Genomic DNA, 27,592 nt, shown 5'->3' with positions numbered 1-27,592 from the left:
GCAGGTGCAAGGACGTGTAGCTCGTTAAGTAGAATGATCCATTGTTTAGGAGTTAGATAGGTAGGAGTGAGAACGAAGGGAGTCTACTGGTATGTAAACTGCAACATTTGGCGGAGAAGGTGCCTGGAACCCAAGGACACACAACGGTTTTTGGACAAGGATGGAATTGTAGTGGAAAACTCCAGAAGCAGACACCTGCCAGAGTGGGTGTGACGGAGGCGTGTCTACTGTTTTGGGATTTAGTATTAGGGAAAGTGCCCCAAGGGAGGAGAGTTAGTCGCAGAGTTAGTCTTAGTCGCAATTGGAGTTAGAGTTAGAGAGAGTTGGAGTCAGGCTGGGTCCTGTCTACGGCAGTCCAATTGGATATGCAGTTAGACATGGGTCTCAGTGGGGAACTAGGCAGGAGAAATTAAGGCGCATCTTAGAACGAGCTCGGTAGCTTAGGCTACTTATCTGGAAAGAGTGAATGTGCTTCTTAGAGAACCTTCACAGCTGACACCTTTTTCTTCTTGCCTGGGAGGTATGTTAAGTAGGGATGTCACCTTAGAGTTAGTGTAGGGACAGACTAATCTCTTTCTTTTCCCTTTGGAGAAGATGCAGTCGAGATTTCCAGTGGGAACTGTTATTGCTTGCCTAATGCTTCTTGAATTGACTTTGCTCTTTATTTTGAGTCATCTGAGGCTCCTGCGTAGGATTATGTCTGTATTAGTGCCAGTTTATTTCTTGAACCTCTTGCTGAGGTGCTTGTATGTTCAGTTGTTTTTGGCTTTGTAATAAATCTTTAACATGTATTTCGTAGTCAGTGGTCCTTTGGATTGAGATGTATTTGCTCAATGGTAATTTGTCTTAAGTGTGAAATTAGAGAACTTCCTTTACACTTCTTTGCAGACTACTGAGATCCAGTCGACCAGGGATTCTAGGGATTGGTAAGGTGAAAATCCTATCTGAGAATCCCAGCGTCATCAGTTGGTAGCCAGAGGACTGTTTGCCTCCGGATGTAAGGGAGTTCTAGATTCGGATAAGAGTTTCCCCAAGGCCCATAGAATTCAGGCGATGACCGTCCAGTGGATTACCGGCGGAAGACGGCGTTTCATGGAAACTGACGGAAAGTGACGGCGCGGCGAAAGCAGCAGTTCGTGGGAGAGTGAGCATGAATAGGGTTATATGTTGTAAGATTGCAGTGTTTGTGTTGTGGCGTCTTGCGGAGTTGGAATGCCTGTTGTATGAAAGGAGGATAGGCTGTGAGCGCGCGCAGCCCTTGAAAAGTCTTAGGCTCAAGGAGTAGCTTAAGGAGTAATTGTCAACCATTGTTAAGGGAATCGTGAGGTACCATCGATTGCCCGCTGGACCGAGATAGGGGGAACGAATGTGTGAGTGCGTGGGTGACTGACGCTGGTCGTGGGTTGCTGAGTGTTTGTAACCTATCAGTTGAGGTGATTGTCAGGTAGTTTCGTGGACAGACAGTTACCAGTTTTCGATAGACAATTGCACGACTGTGGAAGTACAGTCAGACTGTGGACGTACAGTCAGCGGAGTGATTGCTTGGACGTACAGGTGATTATTTCAGTGTATGCATGAGACGTATGCGTGAGTGAGAAGCGAACTGAAAAGGAGGGAGACTGCTGCGAGCAGGGGAAAAGTGACGTCAGAAGGTGCAGCGCTGTGATAGGGAGGTTGATGTGAAGTCGCACTGGGATTGGTGGATTGTCATCAGGAAGTAAACAAGCGCTGCAAAAAGAGAAACACTGGTTTCATCATGAAATGTATTAAAGTTTTACGGAATTGGTTCAAAAGAGAAAAGAAATTAGAGCCCCGGGGGTAAGAGGCTCCGCCCGAGACACTCCAGCTCATTACATGGCTACGAATGTGGGTTTGCATACTATTCTGTGGCTTGAGAACTGGAGCAAAATGAGGAATTGACCTTTCCCAGATATGGAACTTTTAGATTAGAAGTGTTATACCAATTGAAATCGATTATGGCTTCTTTGCGACTTTTGCCTAGACCAACACAGTTTGAGGCATTACATGCATGGATTAGGGCGGCACACGAAAGAAACAGGGACAGGAGACAGGAATGAGTGAAGAGGTCAGTCAGTGCATTTCAAGATGCGAGATGGGATGCACTGGAAAAGAAATGGAGAGTACAGACGATTGAGGGAGATAAATTATATCCATTGTTGGTCAAGTCAGGGGACACGCAGAAAAAGAAGGTGGAGGATGACGATAGTGACACTGACGATAGCTTGTTAGAAAGACTGTTATCTAAGATACCACCTCTGTATAATCCGGAGTCAGAGGGGGAGAGATCAGCCCCGATAGAAGGAACAAACGAACCACAAGCTCCGCCGTGTTCTGAAATAGTGGGAAAGCTCTCAATGGGAGAAATGCAGAACGTGGAAAGTGTCAGTTCTCTAAGGTCACCACATGCTCTTAGGGTGCCGGTTACCATTGGTCCCATAGTGTCAGTGTACAATCCAGAACAGGTGAGGAATGGAAGTCCATCACAGACAGGAATGGAAGGAAGTGCTGGCTTTGGAGGGAAGAGTGTAGTGAATGAGTTGGTTCCATCCCCGAAGCCTGTAGAGTCGAGCACACCGTTGCCAGCTACAGCAGATTTGTCAAGAGAACTGATGGATCTGAGGGGACCAAGACCGAAATCCCTAAGAGAATTGAGGTCAGATTTAAGAACATGGGAGTCGGTGGAAGGGACTCCAAGTTGCAGACAAAGGGAGGACTGGGATCATGGGAGTGCCGAGAATAGAGTGGCTTTAAGGGACACATTTGAAGTAAATAGGTGTAGAGAACCGGACCGTGACTGCAGAGAGTAGAGTGGTGCATCTAATCGAGGCATCCTCAGGACAGCAATAAGAGCAAAGAGATTGAATGTGATGCGATTGAAAGCAGAAGTGTACGAGATTGTTGAAGGGAACTTACCTCTAGAGAGAGTGGAACTCTATGAGCCAGACAAGTTGTTGTTTGTGGCAAAGGATGTGACACGTAAGGCAATGCCAGCACATGAGAAACTAACTGAATTGGCAAAAAGGTATGAAGTGGATTTGTCTAAAACAAAAATGCTGCAGGGTGGTCACCTGTTACAGTACACTGATCAACATTTGGATGAAAAGAGGATAATTGGACTAAAGACCCACATCAGACTACTCATTATAGGGATACATGCATGGAATAGGCTTGACAAGCGGGAAGAAAGATGGTTCAAGAAAAAGAGTGTCAAGAGAAATGCATCAGAACCACCTCCTCCTGGAGGGGAGTACAAGGAATTGGGAACTACCCTTTATGAGAAGTAGCTAGTGGAGGATATGTGCATGTACCTTGGAGTAGAGGAGACTTGGCAGCATTCACAAATTACTTCCCAAAACTGAGAGAGAGCCCAGTTGAGTGGTATAAGCAGGTTAAGAGGTTTGTCAAGATCTCAAAGGTGTTGTGGATTGATTTGAATACACTGTTTGACATTGTGGTTCCGAGTGACATGTGGGTAGCCTGTAAGGTTGCCATCGAATGGCCCACCTCTGAACCGGACAGGGATGTTGTCACTAATGGCCCATCACCCCTTATTATGAAGAAGTACAAGCAGGTGATCACGTGGTTGAAATCTAAGGTACAGCAACAGGATATTGAATGGGTAAAAATAGATTGGACAGTTCAGGTACCAAAGGAGACAGTGCACGAGTACTATGAAAGGTTGTTGCAAGTCTTTAAGCAGTACAGTGGGTTGGATGTAATGGATCCTAAGGATATGGGACAGTTTGTGTCGAAGTTCTTCCTGGGATTGAGACCTGAGATTTGTCTTATGATCCAGCAGCATTTGATTTGATGGCAGAACAAGCCGCTGGACGAGATATTGAGATAAGCTAGATATTGCAGTGATTAGGTCGATTTGAAGCATAAGAATCTCAAGGACAAACTAATGCTGGTCCAGATACAAGCTGATGATAAGGGAGGCCAAGTACAGTCAGGTGGAGGTACGCTGGGAAGGAAACAGAATGGTCAGAGTAAGGCAAAGGGAAGTACAGAAGATTCTAGGCCAAGGGTGGATTTGGCAACTCTGAAAAAGACTACTGAGTGACACCAGTGTCATCAGATTGGATACTGGAGACACAAGTGTCCTTTGAATCCTGCAAACCAGATACAGCAGGAGGAAGAAGTAGTGCAGGTACAAGAGCCAGCAGTGACATAGACAGAGGTAAAGTCAAAGTCGATAAAAAGGGGGACTTTGGCTCCGCGAGTACAGGTTCTCCTACCTCCGAGGATCCCGACAGGGACTCCGACTTACCAACAGATGCCTCTTTTTTATGACAGTGACGATTGTTACCTAGACCCGTTGGCATGACGGTGCCTGAGGGGGGAGAAAGACTGCACTCTTGGGGCAGCCTTGGAGGTAGACCAGAGGGAACCATTTGTGGAAACTGATGTCAATGGTCACCCTCCCACCTTTCTGGTTGATACTGGTGCTACCCATTCTATTGTAAGATCTGCAGTAGTCCCCAACCTACCCCTCTCGGGACAATGTATCCAAGTTGTAGGCATTGCAAATAAGAAAATAACAAGCCCTTTGACAGAACAGGTTCCTGTGAAGATAGGAACGTTTTGAGACAGACATCAGATTGTGGTGTGCGATTCGAGCCCTGTTTGTTTACTAGGGAGGGATCTCCTGTGTAAACTCAATTGCACCATTTATTGCACCCCTAAAGAAGTGGAACTGCAAACAAATGATGATGATGTTGCTTTTTAGGTCACAAATCAACATTTGTGCATCGAAATGTACCCTGTTGTGACAGTTGAAGAGCTTCCACTGGATTTGAGAGATTCGGTCTCACAGGAAGTGTGGGACTTCACTGGTGAGGACATAGGCTTGATTCAGGTTAAGCCGAACGTTGATTTCCCGAGAACGCCCCAGTACAATTTGACCCCAGAGACAGTTGCAGGGATAAAACCTGTGATCGAGCCCATGACCAAGCAAGGGATTCTGAAGGAGATAATGGGCAGTACATGAAACTCGCCTATTATAGGATTTGCGCCGGGTTAACAACATAGATGTTCCTTGTTGTCCGGTGGTACTGAATCCATCTGTAATATTGTGTCAGATTCCATGTCAAGCGGAGTAGTTCACTGTGATTGACCTTTGTCAGGCTTTCTTCTCGATTCCATTGCATGAGGAGAGCCAATTTCTTTTTGAGTTTAAGCTGGAAAATTGTGTTTTAAAATGGTGTCGTATCCCACAGGGGTATACAGAGAGTCCATCGATCTTTAATCAGATCTTGAAAAATAACCTTGAGAGTTTTGTACTGCCACAGAACTCTGTTCTTATTCAGTACATAGATGACCTCCTTGTTGCGTCAGAGGCTGAAGATGCATGTAGGATTGATACCATCGCCTTACTGAACCATTTGGCAGAGAATGGACACAAGGTGTCACCAAATAAGCTACAATACTGCTTGAATGAGGTGCAGTATTTGGGTCATCGGATAGAAAAAGGCAAGAGGAAGGTGTCACCAGACAGGATAGAGGCAATAATGGGAATGATGGCGCCTTCTACTCAAAGAGAAGTCAGGATGTTCTTTGGGATGGTTGGCTACTGTTGTCAGTGGATTGCCAACTTCTCATTGAAAGCGAAGCCTTTGCAGAGGCTTACGCACAAGGATGTAAGCGATCCGGTACCATGGGACAATGACTGTATGAAGGCATTCTTAGAGTTGCGAGAGGACCTTTGTCGTGCTCTGGTATTGGGGATGTCTGATTACAACAAACCTTTTTCAATATTCTGTTGTGAGCGAGAAAAGTTGTGCACTGTCAGTTTTAGTCCAAGATCATGGAGGTGTCCGTAGACCAGTTGCCTACTTTTTAGCTACTTTAGATCCAGTAGCTTCAGCGTTGCCCGGATGTCTCAAATCTCTTGCTGCGACGGATGTCAGCATTGAAAGGTGTGAGAGTATTGTCATGGGTCATCCCTTGATTGTGCACTTTCCACATTCTGTTGAATTGTTGATGACCAGGACCAAGACACAGCACCTGACCAGTAACAGGCTTACGCACTACGAGCAGGTTATACTTACGGCGGAGAATGTGACCCTTAGGAGGTGTTCTGTTTTGAATCCTGCCACACTGATGCCATTGCCACACACTCTTGATGAAGATTGTGCGGACCATGATTGTCTTGATGTGACTGAGCTTTGCACCAAAACGAGACCTGACCTTGTTGATGAACCATTGCCTGACCCTGATGAGATTTTCTTTGTCGATGGTTCATGCTTAAGAGGCAGTGTTGGTCAGTTGAGAGCAACTTTTGCTGTATGTACCATTACAGGAGTAGTTGAAGCTGCATGCCTGGAAGGAGTATACTCCGCTCAAGTGGCTGAGATCATTGCTTTGACTCGTGCCTGCTTGGCAGCAGACCAAATTCGAATTACCATTTACACCAACAGCCAGTATGGGTTTAGTGTGGTTCATGACTTCGGACAACTATGGTCCCAGAGAGGTTACATGATATCGTCTGGATCACCCATCCGAAACGGGGAGTTTGTGAGGTTGCTCTTAGAGGCCTTACAGTGCCCCTAGGCAATTGCAGTTGTTAAGTGCACAGCTCATGGAAAGGGGACAGATTTCGTGTCACTTGGGAATCGCTATGCGGACGAAGTTGCACGTTTCTGTGCCGAACAAGGTTGTTCATTCACTGAGAAACATGTAGATGGGAGCCATGAAAGAACCGAGTTCAACATGATGTTGGCCATGGCAGATACTTGGGATGAGCTGCAAGATCAGGTTTCAGATCAGGAGAATAATGTGTGGATCAATTCAGGCTGTGTGAAAGGGGATGTGGATATTTGGGTCTCAAGTGATGGAAGGGCAGAGTTGCCAGATGAGTTGTTGAGCCCGATGGCAAGACAGAATCATGGTGAGGTACATCTGGGAAGAGAAGCTATGGTGCGAGTGTTCAGACGAATGTGATACTATCCGCAATTTTGTGCTGTGACAGAAGCTGTGTGTCAGAGGTGTGTTACATGTCAGCAAATGAATGCTGGAAAGAAAACTGTGATTACAATGAGTCACATTGGGAGGTCCGGGGGACCTTACAACAGGATGCAATTGGATTTTTTATTGAAATGCCTAGGTGTAACTTGCTGAGGTACATCTTGGTTGTGGTGTGTGATCTCAAGGTGGGTGGAGGCTTACCCTACTCGTAGGTGTGATACACTCACTGTAGCAAAGCAGTTTTTGAGGGAACTGATTCCTAGGTTTAGGATTCCGACCTTTTTGGAATCGGACAGAGGAATGCACTTCCATAGCGAAATAATGAAGATGCTTTGTACAGCATTGCAAGTTGATCAGAGACTCCATTGTAGTTATCGTCCAGAGGCTCCTGGGATAGTGGAGCAGATCAATGGGACTTTGAAAGCTCGAATGGGACAAGTGTGTTCATCCACGTCTCTGAAGTGGCCTGCTGCTTTGCCTTTGGTGTTGATGAGTATGCGCAGTACCCCAGAGAGAAGAACAGGTCTTTCACCTCATGAAGTACTGATGGGGAGGGCTATGAGGTTACCAGGGGTTCCAACGACAGCCTTGATAAGCATCACCGATGATCTGATCCTTGATTATTGTAAGGGACTAGCTGATGTCATCTGTTCTGTGTCTCATCAGGTGCAGGCTGCTGTGGTTCCAGCTTCATGTGATCTTTGTCATGACCTACGTCCGGGGACTGGGTGCTGGTACGGAAGCATGTGAGAAAGAGCTGCTTCGATGTTCGCTGGAGAGGCCCATATCAAATTATCTTAGTGCTGAACACTGCAGTAAAGTGTGGAGGGTTGCCGAAATGGGTGCATGCTTCTCACACCCGTCGAGTTTCAGCACCCTTGGAAGAAACAGCTCCTCTCCCTAATGAAAATCGAGCTGAAGTGGCAGGGCCACAGGAGGGGACAAGCCAAGCTGTAAGGGTGTCTGAAGAAGGTGGTTGCTCACTTGACCGAGGTGAGGAGGGTCACGACAACAGAGACACTGAAACTGCCTCCGAAAGGGGAAGTTGCTGTGAAAGTGGTCCAGAGTTAGACTCAGCTGAGAGAAGTTATGAGCAGAGTGAGCAAGGAGAAAGCCGGAGAACAAGCAGAGCAGAAGTGCAGTGGCCAGAGAGACAGAGACGACTGAACTTGAGACTGGTCTCCAGGAGGGATCTTGCTCCAGTGTCTGAAGAGTCAGAGTCAGACGAAGGCGAAGAAGAGCAAGCTCATGGAGGTCTGAGAAGAAAGAGAGTGCCTTGCCAAAAAATACGCCACTCCAGAGTTGTCATACGTTGTGACTGATGCCAGGAGTGCTGAGATCAGGGAGGATAAGGCAGTGACCGTGATTAGTATTTCCAGGGGCAGAGTCAGCACTAGGAGTGAATGCTCTCCTACACGCGGCAAAGACCACGTTATTTGCGACTATCTTGCAACCTGATGTGGAGAGATTAACTACTTACGAAGGAATCTCAGTATGAGAACTTCATACAATTCTATGAAAACTACACAAGTTGTGTGAGTACCATAAAACCCATCTTTTTTGTCCTGTTTTTTGTTTTGTCCTGACGAAAGCTCCATAGACCTTTTTGGCCCAGGTGAGCTGAAACATTCCGACCTGTCTTTAAGAGAAATATGGTAATCTAGTAACTCGATTACTTAATATATCACTATTTTTTAACTCACAGTACCCACCTCTTCTCAATAAATTTCGCCACAGGTGTGTCACTGTTTTTAAGAACGATTTTTTTGTTCTACCTACCACCTCCTGAGATCTGTCCTCTGAATTTCTGGACACTTCTACACTAACTTGAGGTTGCCTCGGGTGAGGCAGGCATATAGCACGTTACTTGACAACCCGATGACTATGCCTTGACGCTTGATAAGGGGCGGACGTAAAGATATACCGCAACATCAGAATCAACAAGCGTCTATGAGGGTTGTCAAAAATAACCAATGGTTATTGTAGATACCAGTGTCCATTCCCATTGTTGATTATTTCGTGATTAGTATCAGTCTTAACGTGAAGTTGGATGTGGTGTTGTTAGTACCAGGACTTGAAATTGAAGGAGTGCTGACCATCACAGTTCCAAACTCTCCGATTCTGAGCAGAATTCGCAACTTGATCTTGAATAGACTGATATTCCCTTCCTTTGAAGTTGAAATTCCATCTCATGAATCTATTCATGAGATGGAACTTTTGCAGCACTTTTGCAGCACGTTCTAGAAGCTGTTGAAGCAAATTATATTTTGTATTAAAGAGACTTTGTTGTAAATAAGTGCAATTCACCTAGGTCCGAGTGGAAATAGAAGAAATTTAGGGACTTTCCACAGAGGACGGGGAATGGTTAAGGTTGTCTTTTGCTTGTTGTAAATAAGGAACTGAAACAAAAAGGGGACTTCCAGCTTTCTGAGGTGTTGTTCGAGTTGGTTCACAAACTTCTGATGAAGAAGAAAAGAGACATTTGAGAGTTTATTGCTGCACAAGGAAGCTGAAAATATTTCTGAGACCATGAAGGCTGGAAACCCAAACCGTAGAGTTAGGTGCATAGTAGGCACACTTATAGGAGGAGTGATACTCCTCATAATCCTAGTAGTTGTAGTTTCGTATTTAGTACCACATGAGCAGGCAGTAGAGGTAGAGGGAACCCCGACACCTACTGCTCCTAGCAAGAAAGAGGTCAAAATAGGAGACGAAAGAGCTTTGCTACTAGAGGAGAGTCGTAGGTTACATGCAGATCTGTCTAGAGGTAACTTTAAGCTTAATGCGTATGCTTAAGGTAAAGATGTCCTGTGGCAGAGAGTTGCCTCGGCACCTCGCTGCTGGTCGCGCTGGTCGCGCTGGTCGCGCGCTCCTAGTGCGCTGTATTGCTGCATTTTAATTGCCCGTTTTGCGGATTTCATTTCTTTTTATTTTATTTATCCCTTGTTTTTAATCCTGGTCCTGCCCCTTACCTGCACCTTAATTTCCAAGGAAGACCCACCGCTGTTTAGCGGGTCCGGTTCCGGGGAGGTCGAGGGTGGTGAGTGCCATCTTGGTTTGGGAAGGGATTTGGAACGCCATCTTGGAGCATCCCTGTAATCGGGGACGCTGATAGCAGGCTATTTAGGGCGAGTTCAACGGTGGGGCAGCCTGGTAAAGCGGTCCTGTGGCAGAGAGTTGCCTCGGCGCCTCGCTGCTGGTCGCGCTGTTCGCGCGCTCCTAGTGCGCTGTATTGCTGCATTTTAATTGCCCGTTTTGCGGATTTCATTTCTTTTTATTTTATTTATCCCTTGTTTTTAATCCTGGTCTTGCCCCTTACCTGCACCTTAATTTCCAAGGAAGACCCACCGCTGTTTAGCGGGTCCGGTTCCGGGGAGGTCGAGGGTGGTGAGTGCCATCTTGGTTTGGGAAGGGATTTGGAACGCCATCTTGGAGCGTCCCTATGATCGGGGACGCTGATAGCAGGCTATTTGAAGCTCGCCTCCTAGCGCGCAGCGGTGACGCGCAGCGGAAGCGCCTTCTCTGCGCCTGAGTCGCGCCAGAGTCCTGCCCGTCTGCGCTCGTCAGCGTCTTGGAGGCGGTTGAGGTAGGCTCGGTGGCTCCTTAGTCCTAGCGTTGCTTTTCTGGGTTTGGTTGTTTGTCCTGCCTGCATGCTCACGTATTCTCCTTCGGAGCTTTTTACTCTGCGCACACAGTCCTCTAACTGCCATTATGTTCTTCCATGTGGTCGCTCCTTCAGGAAGAGCTGTTCGGTATGCGGCTGGCGCGCTTCTGTTTTGAAGGTTTCTGCCACGATGTCCCCTCCTATACGTCATCATTCCTCTCTCCTCAACACTCGATCACTTGGCAGACATGCCGTTGACATCTGGAACTTGCTGTACGGCTCTAAAATAACTTGCCTGTTCATCACGGAGACTTGGCTAGGAGAGTGTTCAGGGCCGGATTTGGCGACTGCCATTCCTTCTAATTACAATATCTTCAGGAAGGATAGAGTGGGAGGCAGAGGTGGGGGGGTGGCTCTGATTGTGGAGAAGAATGTCCCCTGTTCGATCTTTGCCGTTGAGAATATCTTTGGGTGTGAAGCCTTAGGTTTTACCCTAGGGCTCTCTACCTGTCAAACGTGCACTGGGATCCTTGTCTACAGAGCTCCTGGGCCTCTGGGTTCGTTCTTTGATGATCTGCAGGCGGCACTATCGGTGCCTTGCCTTAGATCGGATCACTGCATCCTGTTGGGGGATCTGAATGTCCATATGGATAATGTAGCGGATCCTGATACCATTAAATTGCAGGATACTGTGGCTCCGTTGGGGCTAATTTCTTATATTACTAGCCCCACACATATCCAAGGCCCTACTATCGACCAGATTTTCTCGACCAAGATGATTGAAGGGTCCTTGCCGCGTCCTGTGTCTTGGACTGACCATTTCTTAATAGATTTTTGGATTCTCTCTTCTGGCACGACTGGTCCTAGAGTGTTGAAAGAGGTGTCTCAGAAGGCGAGGCCCTTCCATCAAGTCACTGTGGAAATGCTGTCCGATGCTTTGCGCTGCCATCCGTGTCGACTCTCGGGCAATCTGGAGGAAAATCTAGATCTTGTTCAGAAGTGGCTGGCCGCTAGATTTGATGAGCTTGCTCCGGGGAAACCAGCTAAATCGGTGGCCAGACATCTCTCGGCCCCGTGGTTTAGCGTCAGGACTGTAAGAAAGCAGAGAGATTATGGATACGCAAGTATGACCCGGATGATAAATCTAAATATCGGGAAGTAATTAGGACCTATTAATAAACATATCTCCGAGGGTAAAAAAGTTTACCTGGAGCGCAGAATTGACGAGGCGGAAAATAGGAGTAAAGAACTCTTTAGGATTGTAAAGGAGTTCACTTCCCCTCCCTCAAGTTCGCCCTCCCATTCTCATTCCGAGCTCTGGATTAGTCAGCTGGGGGACTTAAAATTAAGTCCATTCAGGACACTTTCCCTGGCGCTGGCATTGGTTCATCTGCTAGTCAACAGGCCATTCTCCCCTCACCATTGGATGAGAGGAGTACAGTCCTTTCGGAGTTTCCTTCCCTATCTGTAACCTCCTCCCTTGACCTTCTCTGCCGGCTGCAATCTGGCTCGCCGTTGGATCCTTGCCCAGCGAAATGTCTAGGAAAAATAGCGCCTGCAATTAACAGCTTGCTTAATCCGCTGCTCAATCTCTCCTTGACCACGGGCGAAGTTCCCTCGGCCTGGAAACATGCTCTGATCCTGCCACTACTCAAAAAGCCCACTCTGGATCCTCTTGTCCACGCTAACTACAGGCCGATCTCCCTTCTCCCTGCTCTGGCAAAGGTGATCGAGAAACATGTACAGCTCTCTATCTCCAACTATATAGAGAGCAATAACATCTTACATGATTCCCAATCGGGCTTCCGTGCTAACTATAGCACGGAGACAGCTTTGCTCGAGATCACCGATGCCATCAGAGAGACGCTCGATCTGGGGGGGAAGGCTATTCTGGTTATGCTGGCCTTGTCAGCGGCGTTTGACACCGTCTCCCATGCCGGTCTCCTTTCTAGACTCTGGGAGATCGTTTTTCGTGGGACGGTGTGGAACTGGTTTAAATCCTTTCTGACCGGCCGTCAACAAGTGGTCTGGGCACCGCCGTTCTCCGCGGAAATGCCGCCGCTAGAGGTGGGGGTTCCATCCTGAGCCCCACCCTTTTTAATATCTATATGGCCCCTCTGGCGGCGGTAGTGGAGTCCTTGGGTGCACGGATCATATCCTATGCTGATGACACCCAGCTCCTTTTTACATCTAAAAAGGGAGAGGCTTTTGATGGTGGTCTGATCAGGGAATGCCTGAGTGCAGTCTTCGACTGGTTTCGGCGGCACAGTCTGAAGTGCAACTCCGATAAGTCGGAGCTGCTTTTTTTCGGTTGTCCGCCGGATCCCAGTTGGAAGACCTGGTGGCCCTAGGACATGTTTCCGCCTGATGTGGCCTCTGTGAAGGCCAAAAACCTTGGTGTGCAATGTGATGACAGCCTCTCTTTCGGACCGCAGATCTTCGGTCTGTCCGGGAAATGCTTTGGCATTTTGAAAATGCTTCGGAAGTTTCTTCCTTTGCTGTCTCTGCAGCACAAAAAAATCATAGTGCAGTCTCTAATTGGCTTGCGTCTGGATTACGCGAATGCCCTATATCGGGCTGCCTAAATATCTGTTGGCCAGGTTGCAGATTGTGCAGAACTCGACTGCAAGAGCCATTTTCAGTGTCCCACGCAGGGCAAAAGCCTTGGAACTACTAAAGAGATTGCATTGGCTGCCTATTGCTAAAAGAATCACCTTTAAGGTGTTGACCTTGGCTTTTAAGGCCCTCCACTCAATTGGCCCTAAGTATATGGAGAAGCGCCTGGCTTTCTATGTCCCGAGGAGGACGCTCCGGTTGGCCTTGTTGGCCAAGGCCGTTGTTCCCCCAGTTAAACTTGCCCGCATCGGAGGGCGTTCCTTCCGATACTGGGCCTCGCATTGCTAAAATGAGCTACCTGTCTCCTTAAGAAAGTCAAATAGTCTTCTTGCTTTCAGAAAGGAGCTGAAAACTTGGCTCTATTCAGTATGATCTTCTTGTTGACCCTCTGTAAGCTGCTGTGTTGTGTTTTCTCCTCTACAGTTCTCTTTGACGAAGCGCCGGGACACCCCAAGGGGTAGCCGTGCGCTATAAAAGAGACCCAAACATAACATAACATAACAAAGTTGTTGTATGAGAATATTGATGAAATGCATGCAAAATATTGCTATGTGTGTATGCAGTTGCCAGCTTCAGTGGATGAAGGTATCAGGTACTATCATCTCCCATTGACATATGGTATTACATGTAGTTTGCTGCTTAGCATTTTCTATGGACGAAATAATTTTGAGTATTTCTTTTCAAAATATGATGCAGTTCTTCATGAAGTGCCAGCTTATAAGCATTTGAATTAGTATGATTATTACAAATCAGAAGACAGACTTAGAACTTATTTCATTCCGACTAAAGAGTTGAATACAGTTTATGCTCATCGCCATAATCTGGCATGCCTGTTGTCGGATGTGGAGAAGAAATTTATAGATCAAGTAGAAGATAGATACAGTAAACAAAAGCAGTTGCGAGATTCAGCACAGGGTAAAGTAGACTGGACAGATGAAGAGAAGTTGCACAAGTCGAAGGGGAGTTATGGTCCGATAGCTCTATATGAGGTGCAGAAGGGGAAGTTATGCATAAGTAGACCACAGACATATTACGAGAATGTGTATGTGGGGCATACCACATGTGAGCATACCATTACATTGGCGTATTATGCGAAGGACTTTTTGCAAAGTGTAGTGCAGATAATTCCAACTGTGTATTTTGTGTGTGGGAGTAATGCATATGTGCGATTGCCTGAGAAATGGTATGGTACGTGTTACTTAGCGATCATTTTACCCAAGATTTACCATACAGAAGATTTTAAGCTCCTAGAAGGAGGACCCTCTAATAACAACAGGGGGTACCCAATCAACCACTAGGCATCTGGGTGAAAATAAACTAGCAAAATACAAGTGATGCCAATGGTATCAATTTAGACAAACTTATTTAGGGAGAAAGATACCATCATTTATCTATCTCCACCATACACATTTGTAAATGACTAAATCGACTGTTCTATTTTTATGTTCATCTTACGGCTAATTATCTGAAAGAAACACAAAACACATCAGTGATATCTAGTACTCTTTTAGTAGTCTTTTCAAATGTTTTTTGTAGTATTATAATCATACACATCAATATCTATTCTCTTGAATCGAGCAATTTTTAACAGCTGTACGACCCAAGGTATAGAGAATATCTTGCGTGATTTGGAGACGCTGTTGGTCTTTGGACGTGTTTTGGATGAATATCACCGTCCGGATCCGAAAACGCGATTAAGCCACGTATACGTGGGCACCAGGTTGTTCGCAGATATGGAGAATTGCCAAATGATATGCTTGGTGTGATACACAATAGCGAAGACCAATTTGAAAATAGGCTGGGATTGTATACCGGGTTTGAATGTGGTAAAGTACTGCTTGTTTTGTTTGCCCATTGTCCTGATGAGGCCTGAAACTGCCTGACAGGCCGAAACGCGTCGACAGTTTATTATTGATTTCGACACGCTTTGTTTGATTTGGAAACAATATGGGATATATTCCCTAGGAGTTGGACTGACTTGAGAAGCCATAAAAACAATGAGTTGTGCTTCATCTACTCCCAGATACAATTGTGGTGTTCGAAGAAGGAATTAAGGTTATAAGAGATATTACCGTTTTTTCCTCATTTACAAACTATTGGGCTTCAGACATAACCCATGGATTAAGGGTCAACGTTTGTATAACTTTGTTATTCATTTTTTCTATCTGTATGTCCTGTTAAAAATTGCTCGATTCAAGAGAATAGATATTGATGTGTATGATTATAATACTACAAAAAACTTTTGAAAAGACTACTAAAAGAGTACTAGATATCACTGATGTATTTTGTGTTTCTTTCAGATAATTAGCCGTAAGATGAACATAAAAATAGAACAGTCGATTTAGTCATTTACAAATGTGTATGGTGGAGATAGATAATTGATGGTATCTTTCTCCTTAAATAAGTTTGTCTAAATTGATACCATTGGCATCACTTGTATTTTGCTAGCCTAGAAGGAGGATAGCATGTACGGGTGAAACGAGGTGAAAGTGCAGAAGCTGTGGTTGGAGATATTTTTGGAGCAATGATACCAACTTTGGGAGTGATTTTGAATGATGTGAAGATTAGAAGGTTGGCGACTGTAGTGGACGAATTGTCAATGACACCGGACAGCTACATTATAGATGACGCCAGCGAAGGAAAGAGCTAACCACCCTCATGAGTGATCACACGCTCTGGGTGGAAACTACAGCTAAAAGATAGAATTACACTTCAATCATATCAATCGACTGTATATTTCTCTCTCTGAGACACACCAATTTCAAAAGAATCTTCTTATCAGAATAGAGAGAAGGAGAAAAGAGACAAGCTTTCTGTCCCTATACTGTGACACAGGACTAGATATTGCAGCTTTGGGGAAAGCAGATAAAGACCCCCATTTTTTCTGGCCTGGACCCTTATACTGTTGCAGGAATTTTCCTAAAAAATCGTGAACTTATTGCACAACCTGTATTAGCGCTGCTCTTACAGCATAAATAGATTTGAAGACACCCCTACCTTCAAGTATACTGTATATTTATTGGCCCTGATGAAGGTGGCATCATTTTATCTCTTGCACCGAAACGTACGTTGGCCACTCACAGACAACTGAAAATCTAACTGAAAAGGATTCCCAAAAAGAAAGATAGAAAACGAAAGACTTGGGGTGATATCTATGTATAACATCTAAAATATATCCCCCTTTGGGGGTTTCTTTGTGTAACTAGGTTGGTTGTCTGTTTTTCTAGATCCTTTGTGCGTAGTATATTAGAAATAGTATGTATGGTCAGTATGACTGGTGAGACTGATATGGATGAATGAATAAAGTTGCCTTCTTTTTTCAAAACCGTATTTATTGAGAGTTCAAGCAAGATTCGGTACAGCCCTCCACAGTCAGGAGGAGACTGTCAATGACATACATGTAAAGGCATGGCAGTGAACCCAGAGTTTTAGAAAAACATACCCCAATCCCCCCCCATCCCACCCATCCCCAAAAACGCCCTCCAACACCCTCCCCAAACTACCCACCCCTTATCCCGCCCTAACCCAGTGCACGTGATCATAGCTTAGCAACAAGAGATGAAAAGCAATGGCGCTGTCGGCCAACAGCCTAAGGTACAGGATCCACATCAGGAGGCAGTACATCATCAATATCAGTCGGGGGGTCAAGGGCCAGGCCCCTGTAGTCCGCCCACCGTTTTCAAATTTTGTAATGTTTTCGGGGACACCCCCTGGCTTCAAAAACAGGTAGTTCCAGGCCCATGAGAAAGTCCAATCCCGCCTTCCATGCACCAAGCGGGGGGGCACGTTCACTCTTCCAGGCCTGGGCCAGATCTCGCTTGGCCACCACCAGTCCCAACAGTAGCAAATGTCGTTTGTAAATGTTACCCCCAACGTTTTCCAGGACATGAAGGAGACCCAGCCTAGGGATACGGGGAAGGTCCCACCCCAACACCTCCGACAGGCAGTCCCAAACCCCAGCCCAGAATCTAGTCAGTCTCCCACAGGACCACACTGTATGGAAAAGCGTCCCCCTTTCAGTACCGCACCTCAGACACTCCGGAGCGGCTATAAGGCCCGCTCGCCACAGTCGTTCTCTAGTATAATACGCCCTGTGAAGGTATTTGAATTGGATAAATCTAAGACAGATGGCTATAGCAGCTCCACGGGGGAATCAAGGGCCTCACGCCAGCTATTTTCATCCAAGGGGCCAACATCATTCTCCCAGAAGGCCTTCAATGTCGAAAGGGAAGGGGAGCAGTGCGTAACCAGGGAGCGGTATATCTGAGAGACCTTCTTGTCGCCCAGGTCTCCCATAAAAAGTTTCGCCTCAATGGGACTAAAGTCGGGGAGTTGCTCTAAGCCCACTAGGCTAGGGCCGAGGGCATAGCGGAACTGGAGGTACCGAAAAAATTAGGACTTAGGCATATTAAATTCAGAACTAAGGTCCTGAAAGGACTTAAGCGTAGTTCCAGTGAGGACATGACCGAGGGACGAAATCCCGATCGCATCCCAGCCGCCAAACCCGGACAGGGAAGCCAGCGCCGGAAGCAAGCCATTATGCCATAACAGAGTCTCGGCCGTGAGTCTGCCCCACCAACCCATATGGTGCAAAGCTTGCCGCCAGACCGCAAAGACCACCTGAGTGACTTTCGGCAGCATCCTCCTCCGTCTGGCCGAGTACAGTAAGGTGTGGAGTGTGGCACCACCCATCAGAGAATGTTCCAGAGCATAGGCGGATCACTACGGTCCCCATACCACCACTCGTTGAGCACTAGGAGGTGGGAGGCCTGGTAATAAGACAACAGATCCGTGGACGCCAAGCCGCCGCAGTATGTAGAAAGAAAGCATGTACGCAGCGCTACCCTGGAGGCACCCCCAGCCCACAAAAACCGGCCCAGCACTGAGTTGACACTTCAGAACCACTGCGGGTCAATTTTATATGGATGATTCTGCAGTTGATAGAGAAGCCGAGGCAGGGCTACCATCTTGAAAATGGCCGACCGGCCATAGATATTAAGGGGCATACGCGTCCAAGTCTTGACGTCCATCTGGACCCTGTCCCACACTGGCTGAACGTTTCGATCCCACGCCACTGTGGCCGAGGCCGAGAGGAAGAAGCCCAAGTATTTCACGCCATCGACTGCCACCTGAAGGGACGCAGCCCACGGGTAGTGCACCGAGTCACTCCCCAACACCCATAGGGTTGACTTGCGTGGATTGAGAAAGAGCCCCGACGCCTGACCAAACTCCTGCATTATCTCAAGAATGCGAGGGCCCATACGATGCAAATCAGTCATAAAGAAAAGCACGTCATCCGCATACAAGGCTATGCGGTCCGAGTGGTCCGCCCCCCACACAAAGCCCCGATAAAGCGCGACCTGGGGCACCCGGGCGGCCATAGGCTCCATAGTCAGCGCGAAAAGGTACGGGGAGAGGGGACACCCCTGACGACTGCCCCTGGTCACAGGAAACCGTGCGGAGATCGCCCCAGAAACACGCACCGAGGCGGTGACATCCGTATAGAGCAATTTTACATAGGAGACGAAGACTGGACCCAAATTTAGTAGCGGCAGAAGAGCAAAGAGATAGGTCCAGCTGACCGAGTCAAAAGCACTATCAATGACCGCCAGCAACAGCGCCGCCCGATCCCCGGTTGTCCCGATCGCGTCTATCGCGGCCTGTGCCCGCCGAATGTTGTGTCGCGTCGCCCGGCGCGGCATAAAGCCCGCCTGTTCCGGGTGGACAAGGGCCGAAATATGTGGAAGCAGGCGGTTCGCGAGCGCTTTGGCCAGGAGCTTGGCTTCAAAATTAATGAGGGATATGGGACGATACGACTCATGGCGATCAGGGGGTCTGCCCGGCTTTTAGAAGACCACAATTTCGGCATGACGCCAGTCCGGGGGGAGGCTGCCACGCTCCCGCGCCAGTTCTAATGCCCGCCTGTAATGTGGCCCGAGCTGCAGGTGAAATTTCCTATAGAATTCGCTGGGGAACCCGCTCGGCCCCGGTGCCTTACCCACATTGAGTTGACCCAGTGCGTCGCCCAACTCCTCAGCCGTCAGGGGGAGATCCAAAGCATCACGCACTTCGTTGGAGACTGCATGTGGAGGGACCGCCGCAAGGTATCCCTCGATGCCATCGGAGGAAAGGCTCTCCCGAGAGGCATACTGACGCTCATAATAGCGCGCAAAGCTCGCCGCAAGGATCGCAGGGTCCGTTATCGCCACCCCCGCGTCGTCAACAAGCCCTGGCAAAGTGATTGGTTGTAAAGTTTGCTGACAAAGCTTGTGGAGCATGGTGCAAGACTTGTCACCCCACTGGTACACCCTACTACGCGTAGCCAACCACGCCTGGCGAGCCTCATCTAACAAGACCGAGGAATAAGACTGCTGCGCTTGTAGAAGCAGCCGCAGTGTCATATCATCAGCCACTTCCCTGTGTCGCGCCTCCAGCACTTCCACCTGCACCGCAGCGGTAACAATACTTTCCTGTCGAGTCCGGCGAGCAGAAGCGCACCAGGCGATATCAACACTCCTCAAGGTGGGCTTCATAGCCTCCCAGACCGTCACCGCGTCCACCCCCACCGTAAGGTTGTCTTGCCGATAGCGGGCAATCGCACCGCGCAGATGCTGGGAGTAATCTGGTCGCTGCAGGTGCCACGTAGACATCCGCCACCGGAACGGCTGGCGCGGCTTACAGAGATCAATCTGAACCGCCACAGGGGAGTGGTCAGACAGCCCGCGAGGCCGGATCGCCGCCCCCTTCACCCTGTCAAGGAAAGCCCCTGGTACAAACACACAATCTAGGCGCGAGAGAGAGCCGTGCACAGCAGAAACATATGTGTATTCCCGCCTCTCCGCATGCAGATGCCTCCAAACATCCACCCATCCAAGACCATCAATCATGGCACTCAACCGCGTAGGGGAGGCCACAGCCGCGACCCCTCGTCCCCTCTGCCTGTCCAAAGTCATGTCCACCACATCATTCCAGTCGCCTCCAATCACAGCCAGGGAACGGGGAAGCTCAGTCCACAAGGCAAATAGCCGCTCCGCAAGGGTCCACTGCAGCGGGGGAGGGGCATACACACTACCAAATACTACAGTCTCCACACCAATCTTCCCCTGCACAAACACAAACCGGCCCTGAGGATCGAGCCATTGACGCTCATGAGTATAAGCCAACCGTCTGTGGACAAGAATGGCCACCCCCCTCGAGCCCCTAGTGAACCCGGCATGAAACACCTGGTGAAAGCCAAACCTCTGCAGACTCAGTGCCTTGTTGCCCAACATGTGTGTTTCTTGAAGAAAGAGCACATCCGCCAAGTCCCTTTTCGCCCAGCGAAGCACAGCTCCCCGTTCGATCTTGTCTAGGAGCCCCCGAACATTCCAGCTCAGAATACGCATGGAAGTGCCAGGAGACACGAGCCATGGAGCATCAGCCATTGCCACGATGAGCCAGTTCCTGCGACCCCCCGGTACCCGACCCAGGCCCCCAACACCCCAGTTGCAAATATCATAAGAAGCACGTGCACCCCACAGAACACAACCCCAAACCCCACTACCCCTCTTAACCAGGCCAACCCACAAGCAACCAAACACCCCAGCTCCCCCCTCCCCCACCCCTATACCTCAAAGAACAATGAAGTATCTGTCGCGGCATACGGTACTTCAGGCCCAAAACATAGCGCCTAAAGCCAGCCATACCAATGGATCCCAACTAGTCCCCCCACAAACCAACCAGACACACTCCCAGAACCACCCCCCAGTCCCAACAGGAGGAGGCAGCCCATAGAACGTGCCCCGAACCCCCATCAAGCATACATCAAGGTCATAAGCAAAGCAACACAGATAGGTACCAGTCCGCGAGGGCCCCATGCACTCGCCAGAGAATAAGTCAATACTGCACCAACCAATGTTTGTTCCACCGTCCAAAGCTCAGCTGCCGCAGTGTACAGCCACAGATGAAAGGCAATCAGTAGGCAGTCATAGCGGACGATGATCAGGAGTCCTTGCCAGATTGATCCGTATCGGGCTGTGTGTCCCCCAGAAGGGGGTCTCGGGACAAGGACCTCCGTCGCGAGCGGGACTTGCGATGCCGTTTCCCCCTGCCTGGCGGGTCGCTCCGGTCCTGAGATGAGCTGCGCGATGACCCGGAGTGCAACCCCGGTTGGACGTGCGGTCGGAGTCTGGCCGCCTCGTCGGTCTATCTGAAGACGGCCTCCGGTGTATCAGAAAAATGGGTCTTGGAGTTGAAGATCACCCAGAGGCGGGCCGGGTAGAGCAGCGAATATTGGATTTTCAGGCCACGCAGCTTGGCCTTGGCTGCCAGGAAGGAATGCCTCTGCTGCTGGACCAGTCTGGTATAGTCCGGGAATATCATGATCTTATGATTGTCATAGAGCAGAGTGTCCTTAAGCCGCGCTTCCCGGAGAATGACGTCCCTGTCATGGAAGTTGAGGATCCTGGCGATGATCGGGCGAGGCCGCTCCCCGGCCTGCGGCTTCTGCATCAAGGCGCGGTGTGCACGCTCCACCACGAAGCAGCGCGACAGGGTGTTCGTGGGTAGCCAGCCCTCCAGCCACCGGGACAGGAAGCGTCCATGGGCCCTTTCTCACAGTCCTCCGGAAAGCCAACAAAGCGCAGGTTGTTTCACCGCGCCCGCCCCTCAGCATCTTCCACACGAAGTGCTAGGCCCCGTTGAGTCTGTTCCATGTCGGCAACTTTCTTCTTGAGGGCGCCAACATCTCCCTCCACTGCCGTGACCCTGGTCTCCGTTTCGGTGATGCGGGCGACCGCGTTACAAAGGTCCTGAGGCAGCAGCATCACATCGGCACCCACCGCGCCAATCTTTGCATCTAGCATGTCGCGGGACTGTGTAATGGCCGCCATCAACGCCGCGTTGTCCGGTCCAGCATTCTGGCCCCCTCCGGCCACCCCGGCACCTCCTCCAGGGCCAGTGAATTTATCAATGGGTCCCTGCTTAGTGGCGCCCGTGCCACCCCCGCCTCTAGTCATGGCGGTAGCAGAGACAGCAAGGCAACACGCACCTGTATCAGGGTCGCACCGCGCGAATGTCCACCACTCAGGCCCCGGCCGGGGCGTCCGGAGCACACCAAGCCACTCGGTATCCACTCGCCACCAGCCCGCCAGATCACGGGTAGGCACCCTGGCAGCGTCGCTCCACTAAGGCGCAGTAGTTGCCAATCACGAGCCCAGAGCGGGGCTGCCAATACGGCGCAGCCAGTCCGCCCGCTCCAGTCGGTGGAAAGCCGTCGGCTCCGCAAGCTCCTCGTCTCCGGCAGAGCAGTAGATGCGGGGCGATCTTCGGATCCGCACTGTCGTCTCGCCGGGACACCACTCCGCAGGACGCAGCAGCAGGGCGCGCCGTCACTCCACTTCCGGTGACTCCGCTCCAATCCCGCGGGCTCAGACGTCTGCCGTCCGCCCGGCCTCCAAGGCCAGCCGGCGGGCGGGACAAAAATTGAGGTCCCGGCTCATCACGCGGCAAGTAGGCCCGGCAGGCACCCCCACCAATTGTCGCTCCAATGGCGGTCTGGGGCCCCAGCGACCACACCACCGGGCACTACCGGTCACCAGCAGGCACCTCCACAGCAGTAGATGAAGGAAAGGGTTCAGGGCAAGGATAATTAAGCGGATAAAGATCGGGCCGGCAGGAGCTCTACAGAGCCGCGTCCGCCATCTTCGCCCTCGAAGCCACGCCCCCAAAGTTGCCTTCTTTTAACTTTATTTTTATCATGGAATGTTTAGGTGGGGTTGTTATTTGAAATGTGTCTGCAATAATTGCTAAATTATTCTTTTCTATTCCATAGGAATGATAAATGTGAATTTATGTTTTTGCATATTTTTTAAAAAAAACTTTAAAAAAAAAATTACCCAAAAAATGGCTTTCTGAAATAAATGACAAATTAAGAGAAATAAATGATAAATAAAGCCTTAATCATTGTTCTTTGTATGTATTGAATTAGTTCTGATGTGTCCTTGTAGAAAAATGTTTATCTTGAGTCATACCAATGTTGAAACTAGATAGGTCAGTCCAGAGGTTCTTCTATAGTGTATCCTTCGCCCTCTCCCTCTCCTCTAGACCTAAAAGAAATTTACATTGGGGGTACCCTCAGCCATGACGAATTGTCAATGAATACAGCTAAGTCATTGGTGTTGGATGAAGGAAAGATGTTATCGATAAGGATGATGGTTTTACAAAATCCTCTTGCTTTAGACGTCCTTCTAGCAAAAGAGGGAGGAGTCTGTAAACTTTTGAAGGTCCAAGAGTGCTGTACTTATATACCAGACAACAGCAAAGATCTGGAGAAGTATATAAGTAACATCACTGCCATTCATTATGAGATTGAGGATTTGACTGAGGAAACTGTGTGGGAAAAAGTTGGTAAGGGTTTTGGCAAAGTGGGGAGTTGGCTTGCGAACCTTGGAAAAGGATTCCTTGGTTATGTGTTGAAACTCTTTATCATAGTTGTAGCGTGTGTGATTGGATTGTGGGGTTTGATAAGAGCCTACAAGTGGTATAAGTCTAGCAGATTGGAGAGTTCACTGAAGGTGCGAGAGAGACGAATGGAAAGGCTGCAGGACAGTCAATATCATAACCTTAAGAACATGAAAATGCTCAGGAGAGGAAGAGTGGCAACAAGTTCTGTTTAAGTCGGTTCTTTCCCCAAGGATGGTGTAGTTGTGATGACACAGGTCATCAAAGGGGGGGACTGATAGAGCGCCATGTTATTTTGAAAAATTGTAGGGGTGCATCATAATCACCCGTAGTCAGCACCCACATATTTAGGGGACTGTATTAACATGTGTTTCTTAGAAATGTAGAACTAATTGAGTGTATTGCTAAGTGTAGAATTGTGCTCATATCATTGGAAGACTAATGTAGTGCTTTGATTGAGAGAATTATGCCTTAAGTAACTAGAAATTATTGCTTCATTTGTAAAATGTTGTATTAGGCTTGAACGTGCCAGATTAAAGTTGCACGTGTAGTTTGTCTCAAAAGAAGAAAGTGGTGTTCTAACATGAGAAAGGGTAATGTTCAGAAATGCAATGAAATAATGCTTTGAGGATGATTTCAAATGTAAAGCTTTAGAATAGGTTTAATGTAATGCTTGTGTTGTTGTATTGGAAATTTATTTAGAAACGTAAAGGCCTGAGACATGAAAACACCAGCAGAGGCTTCATTGTATTTCATAGCTTAGCCATCATGGAGGGTTGAATGTTTCTTTGGGAAAAGGCTCCTGTTCGCAGTTGAATTTCGAATTGTAACTTAGAGTGTGTACAGGATTGTTTCTCATGCATTTCTTTTGCAGGTGCAAGGACGTGGAGCTTTTTTGGTGGAATGATCCATTGTTTAGGAGTTAGATAGGTAGGAGTGAGAACGAAGGGAGTCTACTGGTATGCAAACTGCAACATTAAGCGGAGAAGGTGCCTGGGAACCAAGGACACAGCAACGGTTTTTGGACAAGGATGGAACCGTGGTGGAAAACTCCAGAAGCAGACACCTGCCAGAGTGGGTGTGACGGAGGTGTGTCTACTGTTTTGGGATTTAGTATTAGGGAAAGTGCCCGAGGGAAGAGAGTTAGTCGCAGAGTCAGTCTTAGTCGCAATTGGAGTTAGGGTTAGAGAGAGTTGGAGTCTGGCTGGGTCCTGTCTAAGGCAGTCCAATTGGATATGCAGTTAGACATGGGTCTCAGTGGGAACTAGGCAGGAGAAATTAAGGAGCATCTTAGAAGGAGCTCGGTAGCTTAGGCTACTTACCTGGAAAGAGTGAATGTGCTTCTTAGGGAGCCTTCACAGCTGACACCTTTTTCTTCTTGCCTGGGAGGTATGTTAAGTAGGTATGTCACCTTAGAGTTAGTGTAGGGACAGACTAATATCTTTTGTTCCCTTTGGAGCAGATGCAGTCGAGGCTTCCAGTGGGAACTGTTTTTGCTTGCCTAATGCTTCTTGAATTGACTTTGCTCTTTATTTTGAGTCGTCTGAGGCTCCTGCGTAGGATTATGTATGTATTAGTGCCAGTTTATTTCTTGAACCTCTTGCTGTATGTTCAATTGTTTTTGGCTTTGTAATAAATCTTTAAAATGTATTTCATAGCCAGTGGTCCTTTGGATTGGGATGCATTTGCTTGTTGGTAAATTGTCTTAAGTATGAAATTAGAGAACCTCCTTTACACTTCTTTGCAGACTAAAGAGATCCAGTCGACCAGGGATTCTAGGAATTTGTAAGGTGAAAATCATATCTGAGAATCCCAGCGTCATCACCATTTCGACCTTATGTCACAAGGTTAGCTCAGGTAAAAATGGCAACCATATACTTAAATTGAAAATACAGTAGTACATGATTTAGAGGAAGCAATATTCTTGTTGTTCAATATCCGGATGCATTATGGTGACACGGAACTGTTATGTTTTCCAGCATACATGTTTCGGCATACATTATCATATCTGCACCCCCCATATATTATCATGCAGTATGACTTAGATAAAACTATTTTCAAGTAGGTGGTCACTAATGAAATGTGCAGGTTATGTGTGAGCAATTTGGAATCTACTCCCTTAATCTGCAGTGTAAATGACCAGTGAAGTCATCTTCCAGAGAAGACCTCAGTCACCAAAAGCATTACCTGATCAAAAAATAAGGAGAAAGAGAGATATGGATATAGAGGTGACAGGAAAATGAACACAAAGTAAACACAATAGAAAATCAGACATTTTGAGCATAATCTTTCAACTGTATGTGATGCCCCCCACACCCTCTTGACAGATAGTAGGGAACGTATGATTTTTTACCTGCTCCCTCCAGTTGTCTGGCAGCGGCATGTGGTGATTAGGCCCACCATGATTTTCATAATAGTACATAAGGGTGTTCAGATCAGGGAAGTTACGATTGAGATCTACATCTCTGAAGTTGTTTCTTCCGGTCAGGTAGCCGTTTAAGTCTGGACCCTGTAAGAAGAATAGAATTCAGTAACAGTGACATATCTGTGCAGTGGACAAACAGTGAGGCGCGGGGAGTCGAGGGAGGGGTTAGTGTGCAGACAGCATGGACCGGTGTGTCCGGTGCGCCAGTGTACTGTCTACTGCACGGACAGGTCAAGAGGTGAAAGGATAAACTGGTAAAACAGGAGGCAGTGGAATGGCCAGTGTACCATGGCAGTAGTGCAAGTAAGGATATGGACCCTCTAACTGCTACATGAATTAGAAAATGTAGCAATTATAAGGATTTGGTGAGACCTGTCAAGCCCTACGGCTAATCTAAACTTAATTTCAGACTAGCTGCGTTCCACAAAAACCAACTTGAAAAAGTTAAAGCCTTCAATGACATCCAGCACCCAAAGACATCAGTTACATGCAATCCTTCCTAGGGATGGCAAGCTACTGCTCCAGATACATCCAACACTACTCCACCATCAGCAGCCCACTTAGAGAGATCACAAAACAATTAAGGTCATTTGAATGGACACTTAAATTTGAACATGCTTTCCAAGCCATCAAACGGGAAATCAGCAAAGCCACCATTATGTAATATATTGACCCCAAACTATGCACAGAACTTAAAGTAGATGCCAGTCCAGTGGGTCTAGTTGCCATATTAGCTCAACACAAGAAAGGGACTGAACGCAGGCACCTGGTGGCCTATGCCAGCCAAAGCCTCACAGATACAGAAAGGGCATACTTCCAACCGGAAAAGGAGAGAGTTGCCGTTGTACGGGCCCACAAACACTATCATGTCTTCAAGTACTGGAAGCACTTCACCATAATCACAGACTATCTAGCACTCCAAACAATATTTGGGAACCCTAAGGCAAAAATGACCCCACACATTAGGAGATGGGGGAACCATCAGCAGGATACAAATACACCATAATCCATAAATCTGGAAAGAACAAACATCCAGTGGACTTCATGTCCTGACACCCACTACAGACCAAGTCCAGGAGATCCACAGCTGAAGAATATGAACACTTTGTCATCGACCAAGTCATCTCCCTATCCGTACCCATCAAGATCATGAGAGAACACACATGCAAGGATCCCACGCTGTGCAAAGTAAAAAAGCTTGTCGAACAGACAGATGGCAACACCTAGAGGACACTCCTCCAGAAACTGACAAACACAGTTTGAGCACATTCCAGCATGTAAAAGATGAGCTCTCCATCACAGAGTACAGGCCCGTGCTCAGGGACAAATGTCTTGTATTCCCAGCCACCCTACATCAACAAGTGATAGACCTGGTCCACCATGGGCATCATGGAGTGATAGCCACTAAGAGGCAGAGTATGGTTCCCGGGCATAGATGCTCTAGTGAAAGACACCTTGAAACCTTGCACCCCATGTCAAATAGTCAGTGGAAAGAATCACACACTCCCACTACAAGTGTC

General features: G+C 47.9%; 1 protein-coding gene across 2 annotated transcripts in view; it reads right to left on the bottom strand.

Moving 5' to 3' along the window:
* CPN1 (carboxypeptidase N subunit 1) overlaps positions 1-27,592 on the bottom strand; it is a 220,118-nt gene that overhangs the window by 44,581 nt on the left and 147,945 nt on the right. For both annotated transcript variants that reach the window (XM_086922584.1, XM_086922585.1), the window contains exon 3: positions 26,001-26,156. In XM_086922584.1, the coding sequence (XP_086778710.1) occupies positions 26,001-26,156 (156 nt within the window). The remainder of the gene's footprint in view (positions 1-26,000; positions 26,157-27,592) is intronic.

This window comes from Lissotriton vulgaris, chromosome 5, assembly GCF_964263255.1.
Source record: "Lissotriton vulgaris chromosome 5, aLisVul1.2, whole genome shotgun sequence".
Lineage (NCBI taxonomy): Eukaryota > Metazoa > Chordata > Amphibia > Caudata > Salamandridae > Lissotriton > Lissotriton vulgaris.
Note: the sequence above shows the minus strand (reverse complement) of the source record. Positions and strands in the feature narration are given on the sequence as shown.